The 23754-nt window shown below is 44.8% G+C and overlaps 1 protein-coding gene across 1 annotated transcript in view; it reads left to right on the plus strand.

Annotated features, from left to right (window-relative positions):
- The first annotated feature begins 390 nt into the window (after positions 1–390).
- The window catches only part of LOC121047064 (phospholipid-transporting ATPase ABCA3-like), a 38830-nt gene continuing 15466 nt past the window's right edge, over positions 391–23754 (plus strand). Inside the window, exons 1-3 of the mRNA XM_040501938.1 lie at positions 391–400; positions 2515–2789; positions 3860–4661. Coding sequence (XP_040357872.1) covers positions 391–400; positions 2515–2789; positions 3860–4661 — 1087 coding nt within the window. The remainder of the gene's footprint in view (positions 401–2514; positions 2790–3859; positions 4662–23754) is intronic.

Here is a 23754-nt window from a genome sequence, read left to right on the forward strand (position 1 = left end):
AAAAAAAACGGAGAGGAAAAGAAATAAAGCGCACGGTCGGGTGTAGCCACGTGACTTCCAGCACACTCTCTTTAACAGTTCTCCGACCTCCGTGCGCAGGTTTCGGCATCGGCTTCGAGCAGTTGTTGTTTTTTTGGGCTTTATTAAAAAAAATACGTGACTCTGTAGCAAAATATTAATGGGGTAATCATCTGACATCATATTAAATCGCCCGGCAAAAAATGAAAAGACAATGACGTAGTAAAAGTGTTTTTCCTCCCCTACCGAGGAAGTCGACGATCCCGCGATGCAGCTTTTCTGGCAAACAGGCTCGCACTGTCTCGCGCGGGGACTCGCGTCTGCCGTCGTTCTTGGAACACAGGGTGAAAGGCACAGCTAGCTGCCTTCGGGATGGAGACGGGTAAGTTAATTCAATTACTGGCGACCCTTTTGCTACGGCGCGTGACGCCTCTTCACCGCCGAAGAAGATCCGTACAGCCAACCAATGCGCCTACCGTGTGCTGAAGTTGAATCGATAGACCATTTATTTCTGCCTCGTCGAACATATGTAGACGTACGCCAACGCTCGCTGGCGGGGCCTCTTTTCGGGATTGGCCTTCATCTTAAGTCAATGTCCAACTGCTCATACATCATACAAACGACAAGTTGCTCGCTGCAGACGCGACGGCATGCAGAGTCCACCTATCCTGGGAAATCGAAGGGTCGAAGTGTTTGGGCAGAGAACGTTCGTGCATGCCGCCAATGGTGGCACGAGCCTTTCGCTCGAAAGCCTGTCATGGTCACTCGTGAATTCATAGAACGCGAACGTATTTTTTACAGCGAAGCTGTTTATGGCTAGGATTTCGTGGATTTTTCGTGTGCGTCAACAAAGACTCGGAGAGGGCTCGCACCGCCCTCTCTTTGGAGTCGTTCCGAGCCGCTTGCGTGCCGAATTTCCTTTCCTTCCGCCGGGTGGCGGTCCCGTCGCGCGTACCAAGCAAAGATTAAGTGAATGGTGGCAGAAAGCGAGAGAAAACTATGTATTTTCTTATTCACTGGTGGCAAGGGGGTTTCATAGCCTCACTTTCTTTGCAGTGCGGAGTGAATATAGATTTCACATTTAAATATTCTAAGCTTAAATGGTAAAACAAAATGGCTAGGTGGCGTAAGCTACCGCCCGATCCAAAGGGCTCAGCCGGATTCATCCATCCATCCATCCATCAAGTTTCCTCCGGCTCCTCGGGGCGGCGATGGTCCTTGACATGGGAGAGAGTACCTTCCGTCACGATGACCACCGGTCAAGACAATAAATGTGTTCGTTGCTTTGTTCAAAATTCTGTGTAACGTCTGTGTCGCGTGCTAAACAGCTCCGCTTGGCATCCGCCTTCACACACTGGAATGGCTAATGATTTTTTTTTTTCATATCAGAACCTCCGGGACCATGATTTAAAGAAAGGATGGATTATCTCCGAACGTGCCTCATGCCTGTTGGAAGCATGCTTGCTTTTATACGCATGTATGCTTGGAACATATCTGCAGATAGTTTTTGTATGCCTAATGTGAGAGGACCGTCTTACATGGAAGAAACAGACAGTGTCTGCAGACGGTATTTTGTATGACCTGCCTGGGTCTGCAAATGATACTTTCGCTAAAATATAATTATAACTATACTGCCATTAGGCCTTGAGAGGGCAGCGTGAATATAGGTCGTCGATGCATATAGGTCGTTGATGCATAGCAATGCTATAATATATTGTGTCAGCAACAGATATCAGTTATTCATTCGACGTCACAGCGCGCTCGACCAAAGCGCAGCTCGGTGTGGAGGGATCCCTGAAGCGCAGCCACTATTTCAGCTACGCTTCAGGGTCGCGACCCTTGAGCGCAGCTTAATATCACAGTTGCCTGACCATTTCTCTTCAAAATCGCAGGAAATAGTTTTCCCTACTCTACATTTTTTTAAACAGTCTCCGGCAGAGAAAAACAGTATTGCCCCAGCTGCCCACAGCCTCAAAAGCCCGGGAAGTCGTCTTTTTAAATCATAATCATGGCCAGTGTCGCCCACTCTCCACCAAGCACCCAAATGTCTGCGATCACCATAAAACTGGAAAATAAGGTCATTGCGTTGTGTGCTTGCTTAGCCAGCAAGGAATTAGTGGGCGTCTTATGTCTTAGCTGTAGACTAGAACTTTACCCCGTGCAGTACCGTTGCTAGCCTCGGAGTCTGCATCACGTAGTAGGGATACACATCCACACGCCGGGACGATACTTGTTCAGATTGAAATGGGCCTAAATAGGGTTGGAACCCAAAGTCCCTGCGTCTTGCAACTCAAGCTTTCGCTCCACGTGCTCTGAGCTAAAGTTCGTTAATACGCTCGGTTACCGATCCTCCGGCGAATGGTTTGCCGATACTTTAAGCGGAAACTTATCTTGTGTCCATAATATGAGAAATTGCATCACTTGTCCGTATGTATCAATGCGTTGAGCTAAACGTGCCTAGGAGTTCCTGAAGCCGCCCTGGCCGTGTATGCGCAGTTGTCAAGCCTCAGAGGGAACCAAAGCCCAGCGTGTGGTCTACCCGCCTGTGGCAGCTGTACGTTTTCCTCTGGAAGGACGTCTACGTTAAACGGCTTTTACGGCACTATACGACGACGGTCCTGGAGGTGGCTCTCATCGTGGTTCTTCTGCTGGGTATCCAGGAGTACGCCGTGACCACGGAGAGAATGAAGGCCCTCCCGGACACGCACTTCCCGCCCAGCACTCCCACCAAGTACTGGAAGGGAGCCCGAGACGTCGCTGCCATCGTCAAGGTGTGACTTTGTGTTCTTATACACGGCACATATGCTCATTTTGGATTCTTTCTGCTGGTTGAATTGCTATGGTGAATTGCAGTGGGTAACCACTGTTTTGTATGTCTCTTGTGAAAACGAAAGGGTATGTGTCTCTTGTGAAAACGGAAGGGTATGGATGCATGGTTCAGCTAGTTTGTACATATTGGTAGAGCTGCTTCGTCCTGTTCCGTCCTTCCTTCGCTCGTTTCCTTAAGTTCAAGCCGACTCTTCACCAACAAAAAGTTTGTAAAATTTCAAGCAATTAAACCAGGGAGACACGGCTGCTTCTATCCACGAGGGCTCTACAAACAAAATTAGGACTATTTCGCATCATCTGTTTAAATATCTGTGTTCACATACTGCAAAACGCATAAAACAATAGAGCACTACTATTTTAACTTGGGCATATTTATGCGCCAGTGTTACCGCTACACGGTGCAACCATTCTCAGAGCTCGGGGTACCGCTCGCCGTGACAAACCTCCTTTCATTTGGAGCAATTTTCGTTGGCTTGGTACAAACAGTCATATGCTAAACCATCCATGATTACATTCCGGTATTCAACAATTACGTTGTTAGGTCCTCTCCATTTCAAAGCACAATATTTAGCTAAAAAAAAGAATGGCTTTAATATTTTTAATTAAAATCGCACTAATAGTGAACAAAAGGTTAGGGCGCTAACAAGCTGGGGGGGGGGGGGGGGGGGGTTAACCATTTTACCGAAAACCCCGAGACTGGAACGAGAAGAGACGGACAGACACAGAGTCTCAAAAACTGAAATTCAGCATCGTTTCAGCATCGGCATGCTTGAAACTTTGTGTTTGTCCGTTCCTTCTCGTCCCTGTCTCGGTGTTTTTAGTAAAACATCAAATCTCACTACTATTTGGCTAATCCCTTCTTGTGTATATGCACCAACAACTGAAGGATAGGACAAGAGCAACATACATCACCGTGGTCATTGTCTTGTGAATCAAGTAGTCTTTTCCTTCTCCTCAATATTAAAACATTAACATTGAAACATATCGCCTTCATCTTTCTTTTACAATGCAGATATTGTACCATCCAAACTTTCAATATCTGGCCAAACTAGTGCACGAATCAAGCAGCGTCCTTGGTGTGTCCGACGTCACGGCCGCGGACAGCATCAAGCACCTCGAGGATAGCGTAAACAAATCCAGCGGTAACGTCACCACTACCATCGGCCTGCATTTCAAAGACATCCGTCAGGACACCATCAAAGCCCCGGACAGCCTCCACTTTACCCTGATCGTCGGCCATCTCCCTGCGGACGTACATGTGGAGTTCGGCGAGAACATCCTTTCAAGACCTCCAGGACCCGCCAAGGAGGATCGATTCAGCGAGGTCAGCACCATCCTGCCACTCGTGGGCACACTCCAGCAGAAGCATCTCGAGAACGTTGCAACTGACCGTAACCTTAAGAAAGAAGACGTGTCGACAGTCAGGCTTCAGCGGTTCCCGTACCCTTCCTACATCGAGGAAACTGACGTCAGCAACTATGCCCTCGTGCTGAGTCGTTTCAGCATTGGCATGCTGGTGCCTTTCGCAGTCTTTGCGACGCGTTTGACGGACGAGAAGACCTCTGGGATGAAGGAGATGCTGCGCATCATAGGGGTGAGCGACTGGGTGTACTGGGCCAGCCACTACCTGAGCGCCTTTTTCATGCACCTTATCACGGTCACCCTGATGATGATCTTTTTGTGCATCAAGCGCAACGATGAAGGACGGTCGTTCATCCAGAGAAGCGACCCGTTCCTGGTGTTCTGCGTACTCATGAACTTTTGCAGTTCCTGCATGCTTCACGCAGCACTCCTGTCACTCTTCTTCGCCAACCGTGAGTTTACCACGGATCATGCTCAAATATTCGGCTCTAGAAAATTTGGTCAGGCGAACTACGGTCGCGAATGACAGTAACAGTGCTCAGCTGTCTAATAATTCTGTATTTCAATGGAGCTAGATGGAATATCTGATATAGAAATTTCACAATTTAGAATGCCGCACTTTTACGAGTTTGGCATACTTCAAGAGGACCTAGAGATTGTCCACCAACGGTGCACCACCTGGTTAATGCAAATAAACATGAACAAAACTAAAGCTGTCACTTTTCCAACGAAATTACAAATCAGTCATCACGCGTACATGATTGGAGAGGACCGCATTGAAAACGTTGCGTCAATTCAATACCTCGGCGTCCACCTAACAGCTAACTTAACATGGAACCTTCATATTTAACATGTAAACCGCAAAGCTTCCAGAACTCTTGGTTTCCTTAAACGCTCTTCATTTCAAGCTAAGAAAGGAACTAAACTCCTAGCCTATATATATTACCCTCGTCAGGTCGCAGTTGGAATATGCATCCATCATACGGCACTCTCATCAGCTTTACTTAACCAACCATATTGAGGCACTTCAAAATAAAATTGCAAGATTTATAACCCGCGACTTCTCCCGTACTTCCAGTGTGTTGAACATAGAACGTAACTAGGGATGCCGCGAACCACCCTAAGTTCGACTTCGAAAGATTTCGATATTTTCGAACCGAACTGATGTTCGAATTCGAAAGGTTTCAAAATTTTTGACCGTACGGAGATTCGAATTCGAAAAATTCGCAACTTTCAAAAATCGTGGTTTCGAATTCGAAAAGTTCGAAGCTTTCACGGTTTCTAAAAGTTCGGGTTCGACTATTTCGAATATTTCTTTACTTGAGGTCGAGAAATTCGAAGATTTCGAAACTTTCCTAACTTGAAAATCGAGAGATTCGAATGTTTCAAATTCCTTTGGATCTGAAATTCGAAAAATCGAACGTTTCGAATTTTTATAGACATGAAGTTTGATAAATTCGAATGTTTCGAATTTCTTTCCACATAAAGTTCGAAAAGTTCGAAGGTTTCGATTCTCTGTTAGTGCTAAATTTGAAAAACAAACTTAGGTTTCGAATTTCTTTAAAGTCCAAGTGCGCAAAGTTCGAAGTCCGGTTTTCATGATCCGCCACAGTTTGTTTCAAATAACGTTTTCACGCCTCACTGGTTTTTACGAAATCAGGTTTAGAAACGTTCGGGTGTGATATTCAGATTGCGCGAAGTTGGTCAGGCAATTAAATGAGACGACAAGTGTCCCGGATGTGCTGGATTATTTGCCAGCGCAGAGTGACGTGTGCAGATCAGTAATTGTGGCCGCCAGCCCGGGGGGCGGGGGGGGGGGGGGGGGGGGGGGGTCTTTAACGTGCATCACGCAGTAGTGATCACACGAACGCACTGTTTAACGATACTCATCCAGTTCGAAACGGCCAGGGGTAGGGAGCCTTCATGTGCGCTTTGCTAGGGTGATGCCACCCTTTGTAATACCACTCGCCGACAAACCAGCAGCCATTTTGTTCCTCGGCGATAATCCATGGGGCTTATAACCCTCCCGGAAACAAGCACCTTATCTCAGAAGTTCGGAGCAGCGTTGTGGAACCCACGGAGGGAGGATTAGCATTTTCCCCCTCGGATGGGATTACCGATGGACACAAAGGCCACTTTCCGGCGCATGGGGAAACAATGAGAGGAACAAAATGGCGGTGGACGAGGGTGTGGGAAAGGGAAACAGGCAGTTGCCATCACCCTATGCGAAGCGCACATGAAAGCACCCTAGCCAGGGGCAGGCAGGTGGTTGAGTGCCACTGAGGCTCAGAAAAACCTTGAAGCAATCTGGCAAACTGCCTCCCCACCCCCTTGCACGCTGGTAGTAATCCGCTCGAACGCCGCCCGAGTGACCCTGGCATATAGTAAGTTTAGTTTACATGATGCAAAATCCTGAGACTGGGAATGAAATTTGAAAGAAAGAGTGTAAGAAGACAGAAAAAAGGGGACAGGACAATGTCTCAAACTCAGCTCAGGACAACGCCTCAAACTCAACTCAGCTGAGTTTGAGACTTTGTCCTGTCCTCCTTTTTTTTTTTTCTTCTTACACTATTTCTTTCGAATTTCATTCCCAGTCTCGGGATTTTGCATCATGATCAACAGACACCAGCTCGCCTGCACCTCGACATTTTTTTTTAGTTTGTAATTGCTTTGGTGGTTTATTTTCGGAGACGGAAGAAACGCCGAGCAAAAAGCACAGAAGCCGACACAGCTTGAGGTCGAGGAGCGTTCTACCATACCAGCAGCGTCGGAATAGAAAAAAAAAAGGGGGGGGGGAGGGGGGGGAGGGGGAGAGGGGGGAGGTGGGGTTCTCCAGTCTCCCCCCCCCCCCCCCCCCCCCCTTCAGATATTTCGGACTGTTAAAGAAAACAATACGAGGAAAGAGGCAATGGTCGAGCTTATTTTAATCTGAAATTATTTATGCATATGAATAGCTACTGTCGCTCTTCACTGCATAAAAGATCGCGTAGATGGTCATTGTTAGAAACTCGTTGTCAGAAGGCACTACTCGTCACATGCTTAGTGGTTCGGAAGTTCAAAGCTATGTCTTTTCGACCTAAATAACTGTGCCATTGGTAAGAAATAATAAATAAATAAACATAACAATAAATGCAAAACTAAAAAGCTGGAGAAAAAAAAAACTATCAAGAACCCGCCGGGAGAGTTGTATTCTTGCATATTCAGAGGCCGAGAACTATGAAACTAATTTCTCCTACCAAAATGTGTACAGGCTAAAAGAAACACGTCCCAAAAAAGTGAAATGACAAAAAAAATAATAAATGTTTTTTTTTTGTTTTTTATGACGTGCCGAAATAATAATAAAGGGTTTTTTTTTTTGGTTTTTATGACGTCCCGAATTTAAACAATATTAGAAATCTTTCTCCCTGAGTTAATTTATTCCTCAACGTGAAAAGAAAAATATATACAATAATTTGTATTCTGCAGATAGTAATGATGTGTACTGTCTGCGGTGTTAATTTAAATGCGATACCTCAAACAATTTCGACAAAAAAAATTACCAAGTTTTGGGCCCGTAGATACATATTTGGATATTTCTTCGAAACTCGTCTCGAACAACAATAATCATACCTTAAGACGACACTTACCTAGGTTATACATTGATCATTTTTAAAAAGTTTAACATCTCTACCATAAATATCTTCGGCTGCAGCGCGCTTCAAATATGGCACAAACGGCAATTGTCAAAAACCCGTCGTCCTTCCTTGCTCCTTCGGGAATCTATTTCTTTAAAACGGAGCATGCCAGATGAATGAAATAAACGGCATTGTCTTTCGCAAAGAACGCGGCACCACATGTGAAAATGCGAGAAAAAAAATTACGAATGTACATCACTGCTTAAATCCAAATGAAACCGCCCGCCCGTATTTCGAAGTTTGACGCACTTCGAACTTTTACCCTAAAAATTCGAAGTTCGTCGAACTTTTGGCTTTTCAGGAATCGGAAGTTCGACTATTTTCGAATTATTTAGATTAATAAGTTCGAAAGTTCGAAAAATATCGAATTTCTTAGCGTAGGAAGTTCGAAAGTTCGAAAAGCTTCGAACTTTTTAGTGGAAGAAATTCGAAAGTTCGAAAATCATCGAATTCTTTTGTCTATCAAATTGAAACGTTCGAAAAGCATCGAATTTTGCAGCGTAATAAGTTCGAAATTTCGAAAAGCGTCGACCTTCCTGGTTTAACAAGTTCGAAAATTCGACTTCCGTCGAATTTCTCGATATGGAAAGTTCGAAAATTCGAAATCTTTCGAACCTTTGGAAACGCTTGATTCGATCATCGAAACTTCGTATCGAAAAAAGTTCGCGACATCCCTAAACGTAACCTCAACCTAACCCAACTGCAGTACAGCATTGCTCGCATGTCATTTTTTCACAAGCTTCATCATGAATCATCTCCCTTTAGGACTTCATTCATTCAGCCTGCACATCGCATTTCGTCTCGCGTAGATCATCACTTTAAAGTATCGCTCATCTTTGCCCGGATTAACTTGTTCAAGAATTCCGCTCTGGTTCTTGCCATCTGCGAATGGAAGAGCCTCCCCAGAGAAATCGCGTTAATGACTTCACCTGATATGTTCATTAGTTTTTTAAGTAATATGTACCATTTTATATAGTGCTACTTTGTGTCATGTTTTCATCCAGTGTTCTTGTCATTTATATTGTTTATTGCTTGTTTAACATTGTTTATGCCAACTATATGCAATCGTTTTTTTTTCCACTTGACCCAATTGTATTAAACCTTGTACTATCGCTCCCCCCCCCCCCTATATAATGCCCATTTGGGCCTTTAAAGTAAATAAATAAATAAATAAATAATCTAAGCAAACCTACAGAAATATTAAGCGACCAAGGAATAAAAAGATTTACATGCCGATATTTTACGTTTACTTGTATCTAACAAAATTAGGTCTCTATCACTCGTAGTTAAACATTGTTAGACAACAAATATTTCGGTATTAGACAGATTAGGTTGGGTTTTAAGTCGAATATCATGCTACCCTTGCAATTGACAACTGTAATTAGTCTTGCTATCGAAAAGGATTGATTTCCATTTGGAGGAATTTTTATATAGAAAGCACCATCGACAATGTTTGCCGCACCTCGTGAATTCGTTTAAATATTGCGATTGGGTAGCAGCCGTCTTCTCGCATGTTTTTTTTTTTTTTTTTTGCATGATTCTTAATTGCGACCCGGGAACGCGCAATTGCTCGGCACATGAAGCAAAAGCTTGTGTCGAATAAACCCGGGTGTCCTACTTTTAATCCCCACCCCTGCCCATTTCTATCTGAATAAGCATCGTACCAGTGTGCGTTTGTACGTCACTACTGCGTGATGCACGTTAAAGACCGACCAACGAAACCATTTTCCGCAAGGTAGGAAAATGCCCCTCGCACCCTCCTCTTTTCACCCTCTCCCGAAAATCACGTGACGGCAGGGGCTTCTTTTGTGTCGGCTTTTTCTGTAGGGATAATCCTCAAAAACCGCGAAATGAGCGGCTAGCTGTGATCGCCACAACGACCTTGAGACGTCCAGGTGTCTTCCCTCGTTGAAGAGGGTACGTTCAATCCGCGAGATTCAGGAAGCCAGCGCGACCGAACGCTTTTTCCCATGAGCTGCAGCTCCGAGGCCGCTCGGTCGGTGTAGATCGAGGGGTCGTGGTATGCGTTGTTCGTTCCAGTAGCCGCTTTCTGGCATCGCGCGGCTGCTGGAACCATTCCCGTGTCTGCACAAGGATTGGCTTGCGCAATAAGGGGTTCAGGTCGTTGATAATACATTTATTTGCCAAACTTATAAATCAAGTGGCTTTTCCCAATCTCTTCTTTATTGTTTGAAACACATCTCCTCTCATAGGTTGTATATCTCATTTTGGACTTTTTTGCGTATTTATCCATCCTTACCTCTGCTGGATGTTTGTTTTATTACTTGATAAAGACCTTTAAATATTGGCGCGGGCTTGCGCGATCAACGCTGTCCCGGATTCATTCAAAATTGGAAAGATTGGCGTCAAAAGCGGTTGAAGAAGCAATCCGAAATCCTTTCTTCTAATGAAGACGGCACAATTGTAAGATAGGTCATTGCTTCACTTGCCTCCACAACGCCCCATCGTTTGCACTATCGCAACTGCTCAGTAACATAGCTGTATATCACATTTTACTCATGGTTACTATAGATGTGGCCCCACAGGCTTTCCCGTCATCAGTAAGTCGATGTTTTAACGACCGGCGACTCTCCTGAGTGAGAATAAATATTATCACCTTCCATCAACATCCACCCCTTTCTCTCTCTCCACCCCACCCCCCTTTCCCGAGTTGGGGAAGTATCAGGCCACTCCAAGAAACTGCCTGCAGACTGCGCTTTTCGGCTACTCATCCTCAACACATTCGAACCTGGAAGTAAACATATCGCATGAACGACGCCTGTTTATTTGCAACCTAAATAATGTGGCTCTACTGTTGAGACCCAATCAATTTCATCATCAATCATTATTTGTTACAACTTCATGGTGAAAGTGTGTTCGTCGTGATGCCACAAAAGTGGCCGATTCAAAGGGAGAAATAGGTCCTCGTATTTATTTTGCGGAAATACTCGCTTCTGTGACGCTCTAGTGCGTAAGGTCAACGCACCCGAGGCAGTGCGTAATACTTTACGACTGTCTTTGAGGATGAAATATTTGTGGGAAGTGCGTAAAATTGTTTACACCACAAAAGCATACCTAAACACAACAAAATATCGCAACTGCAAATAAAAAAAAATATAAGCTTGCGAAAGCCGTTGCTTTTATCTCTCTCTCTCTCTCTTTTCGCGCCACTACAAAAAATAGCGGCCGGGCAACGAAATTCTATCAAAACCTCGCTTTTTGGAGAAATGACAGCTGGCTATATGGTAGTGAATCTGCCAGAGAGTTTGTAGAAATAATGGGCGACCATTGAACCTAGCCTTTTACACAAATCATGCCCGGGATATCTCCATTTCCCTTTCACGCGATTAGAAGGCAAGACGTTGGGGGAATTTATGTGCACTAACATGCTACTTCTAAAAGAAAGTACCAGATTTCTAGTGCATGTCAATCTACATGTAAATAGTTTAATCAGTGTGCACAAACATGCGCGGCCTGGAGGATGCCATGGAAGCATGGCGGAAAGCTTGCTGGAAATAGAAGTCTCTATTGCATTGCACTGGTGTAGAAAATTATTACGTGTTTTTGTTTTATTTCTGTGCGAAAATAAAAACAGCGTTTAGAAACCGAACCCTGTGCGTTTTGAGGAGCGCCGAAAGAACATAAAAAACCCGGGACAACCTGAACAATACGAGGCGCCTTGCGTCACTGAGCTTTTCCTGGTTGCTTGTTTCTCCGGAGCCTTTCAAAAGGGGATGAAAAATTATGAACCGATTGGCCCGACTTGCCACATTAGAGCAGTTCATCTTCATTAAAACAGCCTGTCTTAGAGCGTCTTGCGTAGTTCAGCTCGTACTGGTCCGTTTTTATTTTCGGTTCCTTTTAAAAAGTGAGCTCTAAGCCACTGGACCAACCTACAACATTCAAAATTTACGGAAGTGGAGAAGTGGTTGGGAAGGCCAAGCGGGCAAGGGTTGCACACCTCTCGAACCACCGTCCGTTACCTTTGCTGAGCGGCTGGGCTTTGCGAGCAGGATGCGAGCTTGCTCGAGTAACTTGGATCCGTTCAGAAGATAAACCCCCCTAAACGACAATCTCCGCCGCCTAAGAAGAACGTAAGCGGGCGAACGAAACGCCTCCGGGTTTTGCGTCACGCCTGCATTTCAAGGGTCAGAGTTACTGGTTCCCAACACCATGCACGATTGACGGCTCGGCCCGCGTTTTTGATTATATATTGATACAGAGAAGAAGGAGAAGAGCGCGACGGCCCACGGCCATAGTGCGTTCTGGATCGCGCTCTGGCGGGCAATCAGATTAAAAACGTACCGCTGAAAACCACCCCGTGTACATAGTCGAAAACGGGGATGGGCAGTATTTCAAATACAAGTATTTGAAATACGTATTTCAAATACTTTGTGTATTTTGCATTTGTATTTAATTACAAATTGGGCAATGTATTTCACGTGTGTATTTAAATACTAAAACGTCGGTATTTCAAATACAATTGTAATTAAATACAATTTTGTGGGCGAAAATACATCCCTCAAATTGATTGTCACTGTCCAGAGCAGGAAGAAAACTATGTTCTGCACCGAATGCAGTGTCTCTCAATCAAGCACTAGCGTTTAGTGACTTTGTGATTACGGTGCTTGTCCAAGGCAAGAATAGTGACGAAATCGACGTTCACAGGCAGACTGGCTAAATAAGTGCCTGTGACAACTTATGATGCTCTCCAGCCTGACAAGGCCAAGATTCCGAGACATTCGGGCTAGTTTCAAAACTTCCCACCACGCGGCGCTCAAAGACCAACCTGCAGAATATTTTTCAACCAGAAAAAAGTTCCCCTCGCCACACTTCCCATTTCCTCCTCTCCCACAGTTGACTTGACGGCGGGGAGACTCCTTTTGTTGCTGCATCTCGGGGCCAGATAAGCCAAGCTAAGCGCATAATGGGCGATTTGCGGCGGGAGGCACAGCGACCCCTTTCTTCCGGCGATACCAGAGAAGCGCCCGAAACCGAACTCTCCTTTCTGCAGCATTTCAGAGCCTAGCCTTTCGGTTTTGTCTCTGAATTTTTGTTTTGTTTTGCGATAAGCATGCTTGGCTACTCCGAGCATTTGACTGCATCTGCCGTCCATGTAAAGTGACCCAAGGCCATGTGAGGATGGGCATAGGCTAAAGGCGCGTTCACACTCTTGCAACCGAGTACGACCGAGAAAGACTTCTTGGGACCGGATGCGCTGAGCGGAGCTGGTCCTAAGAGATCGCAAGAGGCTTAAAAACCGGTTTGGTCTCTCTCGGTCGTACTCGGTTGCAAGAGTGTGAACGGGCCTTAAGGGCCATCGTCCAAGAACCCTAGAGTTCGAAGGAACTACCGCATTTTCCGGACTATAGCCTGGACCCGGTGCATAGTCCGCAGGGAAATATTTTGCGTCAAAAATAAAAGTGCTTGCTTAGATAGTCCGCACCCGGTACACAAACGGTACCCAGTGCAAAGCCCGCACTTAGCACCTAGTCCCAACGTAAAAAGTATCATACTCAGCAGACCTTGACAAACGCCTACTCTATTAGCTCACGATGAAGCTTTATCGTACGTAAATCAACATTAGTATAGTCCGTTACTCATAAAATCCTTCACGATTGTCATAGTGAAGGATCTCGAAAATTATATCATTGTATTGTCCGCACCTGTAGATAGTCCGCATCGGGTGAATTTTCAACTTTTAAACTTATATAGTCCGGGAAATACGGTACTACAGAGTGTATTGTGACCCTGGGTACTTGAAGAGGAAGCGGCGAGCCTTACAAAAAGTGTTTACGGGACGGGAATTTATGCCAGCGTGCGTACTCTAACATGTCCGGTGCTTTTACCCCAACCCACCTGGTGTTGCCTAAATGGGACACACGTTGAAATAAACAGTGCTGGGGGCTGTCAGACCGTTGTTTTTGTTCTGAAATTTGACCGAAACTCCAAATATTGAGATCTGCAAAAATCCATAATACGAAGCAGAGCCTTTTTTTTTTTTCCGGTTCCTTGCATTTTTATATTGCGTTTTGAGATCCTACTAGTGACCAGTGCCGCGTTTAGACGTCATATTGCACGTGGCCACACCGGTGACTAGAACTCCACCTTTCCGTAAACAAAAGTTTAAAGTACAAGTTCACCCGTCAAATTTTGGGAGTGTAATTACAATATTGCGTTAATTTTTCTCAACTCATTATCTCTTCTCGAAATGGTTAATCACTTTAGTACAGTCGCCCTCTTTAGATTTCTAGGCGAGAGATGGCAAAAGCATTTTCCAAAACTAACTGTTTTACATTACCGATTCCTTTCTTAAAAATCTCTAAAATTTAATTATATCACATTACAAATTACTGATTACTAAAACTATGGGCATTCTCTTCGTATTACATTTAATTTTTGCAGGTAGAGTTTGCTTGTCGATAATGAAATATCAGTCTGCTGTTGCAAACAGTGCAATGTAGGCGCAATATAATATATTACTGTCATGCCGCAACCTTGTTCAGGAAGCCGCCGATGACAACGAGGTTTTACGATGCGCTAGTAACTCCAAAGTATCTGAATCAGTGGTGTCGCCATGCTGTACTACAGCGCAACATATGAGATGAGGCCATAACCGTGCTCTCGCAAGCTCGTTTTTAATAAAAAAAGAAGATAATATTTTTTTCTTTAATTCTCTACTTGTGCTTGTAAGTTGCAACACAGCAAGAGCTACTCAAGTCTATTGTAATGTATCACTGATATCCGATAAGCTGAGGTGGCGTAACCTGTGCAGCATAAAATGCTTTGACGGAATCGTTTGTTCTTAGGTTCACACGTGAGGTGCGAGCTAACCTAACCTATACCTACAGCCAAGAATAAAGGCTCCGAGCATTAATTGGAATGCGACGGAAGCACTTCGACTTTCCGGACTGCCGTGACTATATCTGGAATGACTTCTGCAATCGAGGTGAACACACGCACACATATACCGGAGGCACTGTTGAAGTCTCAGGGGCTCGGGTTTGCGTATAGATTATCATTTGCGCCGATACCCGGTTTTCGCTTTGCTAAAATATTTCAACAACTGCCAGTCTTGAACGGGTCAACAAAAGAACTGATCGTTTTCACGTAGTTGGGTTAAAACTATGTGGTTAGGCTACTGTATGGGTGCACTACTAAAACCAATTCTAATGACATCTAAAGCGACAATCACTTTCCTGTGTACTTTATCTTGTAAATAACACTTTTGCGATTGACATGTACTTTTGCGCGCGTGCACCGTCGGCAAAAGTCGCATCATTAAATAATCTCCCTTCTTTTTCTTTTCTTTTTCTTTTTTTTCTGAGCGAGAAAAAAAAAAGGAGGGGGGGGGGGGGGGGAGAGGTTGTTGAGGGTAAAAAATGTTGGAGATATGTGCTCTGATTGTCATGATTGTGCATTTTTGATCACCTAACCTTTACAGCTCCCACATGAACGCGACGTTCCATGATGTCAACCGCAGAAACAGTTTGATCACTACTCGTACATCAGCCACTCCATTCGGCTTTCAGGTTATTGTGTACCTTCGTGCGTGTGTGCGTGCGTGTAACTTGGATATTTGTATCTGATGTTTAGGAGTGCATATCTCGTAATATTTTCCAGATATAGCGTTGAATTTTTTTTTGTATATTCTTTCCGGAACGGTAAATCATCTAAAAATATTTTTTTACTCGAGTTTTATAACTGAAAATATTTACAACGCTTCAAACGTGCTTCAATGTGATAAGTTCCCCAACTTCAGCGTGCAATTAAAAAAAAAAAAACTTCGTTTTTCTTTTTTTTCTTGAGGAAAATATTTTACACTATATCGCGTGGTGTTCTATTAACATGTTGCATTATTTTGTCTCCATGCGAAATGCAGCGCTTCGAAATACACGAACTAGGCAACTTTGACATTTTTACCCAATATTTGTGAGTTGTTATCTGGCAATGTCTTCAAGGTATATCATTGAACTATTTCTGATATGTTCTTCCCAAGAGGGCCTATCACCTACATAAAAATCATTACACTCACTAATAACTGGACAAATTTACAGTGCGGCAAACAGCTTCCAGGGCCGAACTCGGTCCCAAGCAATAAGAAAAGTTACAAGTAAAAAAAGAAAAACGATACCGACATTTTCAGAGGCTTTTATTTCTACGCCACATAGTTTTATTGTGTCCAGAGTTTGCGAGCTCAGGCTGAACTCAAGCAGGATTTACCAATGAACCACTCTAAGCGGTCCATTATTCGCAAACACAAAGCAGCGTACTCTGTTACGATCCGTTCTACCTTAAAATGGACCGCAGCGGACGCTACGAGCCATCGGAGGTAAATCAGTTCCGAGTGTGTGACACGTGACATGCGCTGAGTGTGGCACGAGGCCAAATGAAGCGCTCGCAGCGCTGCATTGGCTGGAACGACTTGCAGCGTCCGGTGTGGTCCATCCCTGGGTATACAGAACATAATCTTGTACCAAAGCAGTATGTCTGACTTCCCGGATTACCCCGAAGACATCTCCAAGCAGCTCACAAAAGTGTCATTGTATATTGTCAGAATGTCGAACCGGACAAAACCATTATCACGGAGTACCTTCCGCACAGGACAAGGCGAGGGGTTAAGTGCTCGCTCAAGCGTTGTGAGAGCCAGTCCTTTGAAGACAGGATATAAAGCTACGACCCTCGTGAGCCAATCGGGGCATCGGAGCAAAGCACTTGACGATGTGCCATAGAAACACGATCCTCCCACGGAGAGCTGTCTCGTGCGTCGCTCCCATGCTCTGATTGGCCAACGGGGATCGTAGCTTTCGCCGTTTACCAAGTTATGGTGAAACGGAGATACACTCAGTCCGTGTAGCTTTTCTATCTGATCGTTTTTTTCTGTTCCACGTATTTTTAAAGTTCAATGTCACGGTTTGAGCGGAGAACGTAACGTGGCTTTTCGAAGCTACTGGAGAATCCAGTGTATCTCTGTTATCTGTTTCAACGGTCGTTTACTTACAAAAGCAAGCCGGGTCTTCCTGACAGAATAAAGTGCTCCTCGCCGAGATTTACGATTCTGCCCCATTCCATGATTAGTTTAAGAAATAATCCAAATCCGAAAGCCCCGTTTCCATACCCCTGCCGCAAACCCCCGCGTTTTGTCACACATCTTCAAGATCCCCGGCTTTTAAAAACCAACGCCCGCTTAACAATTTTCCAAGCTTCTCCCCTTATATTGCTATCAACGCGTTTCTTCCTACGCATTGTATACATGATTAAGCAAGAGATGGAGTTGACAACGCGACCACAATTACTACTTTTGTGTACTTGTTTATCGAATGCGCTCTCGTGGCCCGAAGTCGTTATAGAGCGGAAGGTAAATACACTGCCAAAATAGTCTGTATATCTGTAACAAATAATTACTAATAATAAGCAGAAACAAAGAAGCAGGTCACGGGCCACCGCAAAAACGTCACTGATGGCATTTATAATAAAGTTAGGTCATTGATATTAGCAACCAACCAGATGAGGTGGTTTTATCCGTGGACTGAGCAAGGTAGGAAAGATTAACTCGTATTTCAAATTAATGGTAACCGGACAAAAGCTCACCGGACAAAAGCTCACCGGACAGAAGCTCACCGGACAAAAGCTCACCGGACAAAAGCTCACCCGTTTTTTGACAGACCCGGACAAAAGCTCACCCATTTTTTGACAGACCCGGGCAAAAGCTCACCTCGATTTTTTTTTTTCCTACCCGGGCGAAACACGGGCTAAAATAAAGTGCGGACGCAATGGACATTCGACCATTTTTAGGATTTTTTTTTTTAAATTCTAAATTAATGCTGGTGATTGGGTCCGGACACTTCATCGAACGCCGTCTCATCGAAGCTATTTAATCGAACGTTATGGAATCAAACGCCATTTGATCAAAGCGTTTAATTGAATGCTTTAAAATAGTATTTGGAGATCGTTTCTCGTTTTCGGAAATAGTTCCTTTTGCATCGAAGGACAACTATATTCTATGCCATATTTTCAATTAAATGTCCGGACCAAGAAAAGAACTGCTTTTCTCCGGCAATATAATGGTAGTTGCATGAGGACAAACACGGGTACACTATGCAGTGCTGACTACCCCGCGACAACCAGAAAGTTTCTGGCTCAGTGACTTGGTGTGCGCCGCCTATTTGTGTCACACTTGTGCTACTAAGCTTGTCTAAAATAGGGAACACCCAAGATCACAATTGTTTTAAAGATGTCATTTACGCAAGAGAAAACCAGAAAGTTTTAGATGAGGCGATGAAAGGGATAAAAAAAGGGTACAAATATTTTCGGACATTTGATTATGCACGTAGTTCGTAGCTCAGGCTCAAATCAATCACGATTTGCACAAGAAGCTGTCTGGTTTTCGAAGCTTTCTCCCAAGGCTCCCCGTTATTTACAGACTTGGGCTTGAAACATTGAACCCGAACACAAGAAAGAACGCAGTGGCGACTCCTCTCCCCCCCTTCCCCCTCGAGCGCCTCGATACCATGAGACATCGGAGGTGACTCAGTGCTGGGAAAAGTGACACGTGGCATTCGGATTTGGTGCAGCGATGCGCGCCAAGGAGCGAGAAGTCATATGAAACCCTCACAGCAGTGCATCTGCTGGAGCAGCTTGTAGCGTCCGGATGTCCTATTTCCATCAAGCCCCACCTCAGCGACCCGAAGGAATTCCGCAAGCAGGCTCTAAAGCGACCCATTGTGCGTTTCGAAAACCTTGAACGGGCAATAACGTTATCACAGAGTTCCTGGTATACTGAACAAAGAAGAATGATAAGTGCACCCCCTACCCCCCCCCCCCCCCCCCCCCTTCCTCGCTTTCAGCATGAATCACACACACCCCGCTCCAATATTGCTTCTTTCTTTTTTTTTTTTAAATTCAATATTTTCAAGCGCGGGAGGCATGGGGTAGTGCGAGAGCGCCCTGTTTCAACGACTGCTCTTGTGAAAGATTGCATAAGTTTTGTTTTTATATATTATTATGAAGCCGCCAGTCGCTGCAGTTATGGCTTAAATCTCTGATGAACCCGGATACTTGGCGCTTTACAAATTTAGAAAAAATACAAGGAGAGTCAAATGGCTCTGTCTTTATTCGCAAGGTTGTTGGAGTTTCGGTGTAGGTCGTTTCGGCGCCGACATTTCGGAGCACGGACTTTTCGGTGCAGAGACTTTTTGCTGCATGGATATTTTTGTGTAAATACACGTTTCGAAGTTCAAATAGCTGAGCTTTCCAGCAGGCATTGCGGACAGCTAGCGGACATTTCATCGAACACCGTTTCATCGAACACCGTTTCATCGAATGAATGGACATTTCATCGCACGCCATTTCATCGAACGCCGTTTCATCGAATTGCTTAGGGCCGTTTCATCGAATTTTTCTGTATCGAGTTTTGAGGCATAACAGTGCTTTGTAGATGTTTTACCTTACATTTGTTAAGACTAAGGTAGTCACTTAAGAAACAGTCTTTAGGGTGGAGCCAAATTACTAGAAATAAAAACCATTGGTATAAAAACAAATGGGTATGCGACTTACTGAAAAGTTTTACTCATGTACCTGTCAGAAAACATGATACTGGAGGTAAAGAACCGACACTTAAAACACTTTTGAATGTCTGTCGTTTTTTTTACCGGCTGTCCGGGGGTTTCGGTAATGTGCCATTCACACCAGCTCATTTGCACACTTACACTTAGTTGAAGGTTTATTCACGAAAAGCATTTAACGGCCAGGGCAGCACGCTTATAATAAAACGATGCTCTGCCAGGAGAGCACACGAAATAAAATATAATGATACTCTGAGTATCAGCTTTATGCTCAAATTGAACGTTTCTGCTTTTTTTTTTTTTAGTTTTCAAACTCTACAGAGTCAAAAGCTGCACAAAGTGTCAGCCAACATGGTTTCGGGCTACACCTGGACTGGAACCACCTCCCCTTCACTGTCAACTTTATTACCGACCCTTTTGCCTATTATGAATCATCTTCAGGACGCTTTCTTAGGAAGGCCAACCCGCACCAGACAATAGTGAAGCCCTGGGTGTACTCTGTAACCCTTTCGGATCCTCACATAACCCAAGGTTACAGGTACACGCTGTCAAACAATAAAACACTACCCGCTTCCCAGAAAGCACATCGTGCTTTCTGTTTCTTTTGTTGTTTTTTTTTGTCTCATTTTTAATTGTTTCATGTGACATGAAGAGGGGTCATTGTTTCATGAAGGCTTTCTTCTCGAAGCAGGACATGTTCACAATGGAACTTATCTCGTCACTGCATACTGTGATTTAAAAAAATGGAGAATTAGATGACGTTGTGTATAAAAATCAAAATAAATTGCAAAAATATTGCAGGCTGTAACAGCGTTCGATGAAAAGGCGTTTGATGAAACGGCTTCTATGAAACGGCGTTCGATGAAACGGCGTTCGATGAAACGGCGTTCGATGAAACGGTGTTCGATGAAACGGCTTCGATGAAACGGCGTTCGATGAAACGGCGTTCGACGAAATGTCCGGACCCAATATAAGGGATGTAATTATCGAGATGTCTTATTTGACTATGTTTTTCCCCTAATGAAAATATACGATAGGTGTAATGAAGCAATTATTGGCCTGTGTGATCCTGTGAGGACATGTTCATAGAAGACGTAAGGTACACGAATATTTCGGTGTAAACGGCCCGTCATTTCTGGCAATAGCATGCTTTAATATTTTAAAGGTTAGAATATACGTGTAGGACATCTTTATTAAGATTTGTCATAATTTTGTCTGGATGATAGGTATGTAACGTGCATAAGCATACGCATATGAAGTTATTCGCATGGGTGTCTTGATAATAATATATTCCGGAAAGAATGCCAGTTTTTAGCCCTCCCAAATACTATAACGGCCACGTATCACAAGTGAGTCGTCGTATACGTAATAAAGCCTGAGGCCAGCTGCCTTCAAAAGAAATATAATCATGCACAAAGGGTAATGTGGGCCCCTTTTATTTACAAAACGCGTGTGCTCACTGCTCTGTGACCTAATCGGCGTTGCTAGCAACGCCCCTGAGGAATCGTCGAGCACCATTGCAGTCCCTGATCCCGGCTATCCAAAAGACGATACACGGGGGTGCAAGTTTATTCATTGTGGTCGGAGGCGAGAAACACATGCTCTAACCCCCGTGGGGCGGTGGTATCTGCTAAAAAGTCGAGCAGAAAGAGAAGATGACATTTTTTAATGAAGTTCGGGCAAAAAATAATCGTAAAATAAGGACAAAAGCGACTCTTTGCGTCGCTTTGTGTTCCACGACCACGCACCAAAAACTCCGCACACCAAATATTTCGAGCACCGAAATGTCCTAGACTCTTCAGACTGCTAGATGAAGCCTAAAACAAACCATTGTACTATACATGGGCTGCACCTACGCCACAGAAGAACGTCGCACGCCGGTTTCGACCATGCTGGTGGTTGAGACGACCGCGATTTGCAGCGGAGCTATGGAAGACGGTGGTGCGTTGGGCTGCAGCAAGCGCTCGCGCAACAAAAAAGAAGCGGAAACTACACGGTCAGCTTCTATCGTACTCCGGCGATCGCAACATCGGTGTGCACTGCGACGGAGATGCTGTCCAGAGAAAGAAGGCACGAATGGCATGCAGAGCCGGCTCAGGACAGACGTCGATGATGCGGCCGCTCATTATTGAGTTTGCGGGGCGCATTTATTTGTTAGCGGTGTGTGACGCACTTTCATAACGTGTTTGTGAATGCTGTGAGGGCCAATACGACACCGACGCGCTAAAGTTAGTGGCCCAAGTGATGACTTTCCACTACACCACAAGTTTGTGTGGTAGAAAGTAACAGTCTAGTGAGGTGCACCTTGTGTTGTTGAGCAGCGCTTCGCAAACATGGAACTCAGAAAATGTGGTTATGGTTGAGTTGGAAGTCACTTCCTAATGTACACAACTTCACCATTCGAAATAACATTCAATCTCGGCTCCTGCACCCAGCCGATCGATCGTCAAGTGGTTCTGTGTGCTTTAAAGTGTTTGCGTACAATAAAGCTTCTTTTTCGGACAAGGTAATCAATCTCGTGACATGCCCTCTACTGGTCATGCGCTCTTGTGACGTGCACTCTAATGGTAAGCGCGCTCCTGTCGCAGCGCTCTCGAGTCGCGCGTTCTAACGTCGGCGCTCTAGTTACACTGAACTAGAATATAGGGGCAGTGGAAAAAATGTCGGCGGCATCCCATCGGCCGTGTGAAGCCAGAAGTGCAGACTGGCGCGAGTGGCGCTGTTGTCGAAATCCGGAGGACATGGCTACTGTAACATGGGATATGGCGTCGCGTACGTTCTCGGATGGTTTCTGTAGTGTCTACGGTCGTTTTTGCAATTTGTTTTTGTGATTATCAAGTGCTTGGCATTGTGATTACATAGGTTCGAGTTTTGTCGCTATGCAATGAAAACGAAGAGAAAGAAGACGGATGCGCAGCGCTACGCGCCAGCATGCAAGACCGGTTACCCCAGTTTTCACTAAATTGTGGAAGTAAGCTTTAACCAATTTATTCATACACGTTGAAACACCCATGAAGCATTCAAAGGCCACACTAATGAACCGCTAATATCAAAAACAGCTACGCTTGGCGCGAGCTTCGCTGGCAGGAGTGCTCCGGAATCGAACACCAGCGCCACCTGGCAGGTTCTAAACGAAGCGCCTCACCTGGAGGCCGGCTAGTGTCGTGCGCTCGAAAGGGCCTCTCCCGTCTGAGTCCACCTTTGGAGAGCGATAACAAAATAAATTCTGGGCCGCTTCAAAAGCACTCGGCCATACGCGTCATAGACCTAGAGGAGATTCTTTATAATAAATTACAGACCGCTGAGTGTCGCCATTGATGGTACAATTGACGGCGCGTATGCCCGAATTTGTGGGAAACGCCCCTTTTTTGGCCGATTTTGACGTCTGAGGCAACCTTTGGAGAGCGATAAGAAAATAAATTCTGGGCCGCTTCAAAAGCACTCGGGCATACGCGTCATAGACCTAGAGGAGATTCTTTATAATGAATTACAGACTGCTGAGTGTCGCCATTCATGGTACAATTGACGGCGCGTATGCCCGAATTTGTGGGAAACGCCCCCTTTTTGGCCGATTTTGACGTCTGAGGCAACATTTGGAGAGCGATAACTAAATAAATTGTGGGCCGCTTCAAAAGCACTCGGGCATACGCGTCATAGACCTAGAGGAGATTCCTTATAGTGAATTACAGACTGCTGAGTGTCGCCATTGATGGTACAATTGACGGCGCGTATGCCCGAATTTGTGGGAAACGCCCCCTTTTTGGCCGATTTTGACGTCTGAGGCAACCTTTGGAGAGCGATAACTAAATAAATTCTTGGCCGCTTCAAAAGCACTCGGGCATACGCATCATAGACCTAGAGGAGATTCCTTATAATGAATTACAGACTGCTGAGTGTCGCCATTGATGGTACAATTGACGGCGCGTATGCCCGAATTTGTGGGAAACGCCCCCTTTTTGGCCTATTTTGACGTCTGAGGCAACCTTTGGAGAGCGATAACTAAATAAATTCTGGGCCGCTTCAAAAGCACTCGGGCATACGCGTCATACACATAGAGGAGATTCCTTATAATGAATTACAGACTGCTGAGTGTCGCCATTGATGGTACAATTGACGGCGCGTATGCCCGAATTTGTGGGAAACGCCCCCTTTTTGGACGATATTGACGTCTGAGGCAACCTTTGGAGAGCGATAACTAAATAAATCCTTGGCCGCTTCAAAAGCACCCGGGCATATGCGTCATAGACCTAGAGGAGATTCTTTATAATGAATTACAGACTGCTGAGTGTCGCCATTAATGGTACAAT

This window comes from Ixodes scapularis, unplaced genomic scaffold (genome assembly GCF_016920785.2).
Source record: "Ixodes scapularis isolate PalLabHiFi unplaced genomic scaffold, ASM1692078v2 PGA_scaffold12__126_contigs__length_90152505, whole genome shotgun sequence".
Lineage (NCBI taxonomy): Eukaryota > Metazoa > Arthropoda > Arachnida > Ixodida > Ixodidae > Ixodes > Ixodes scapularis.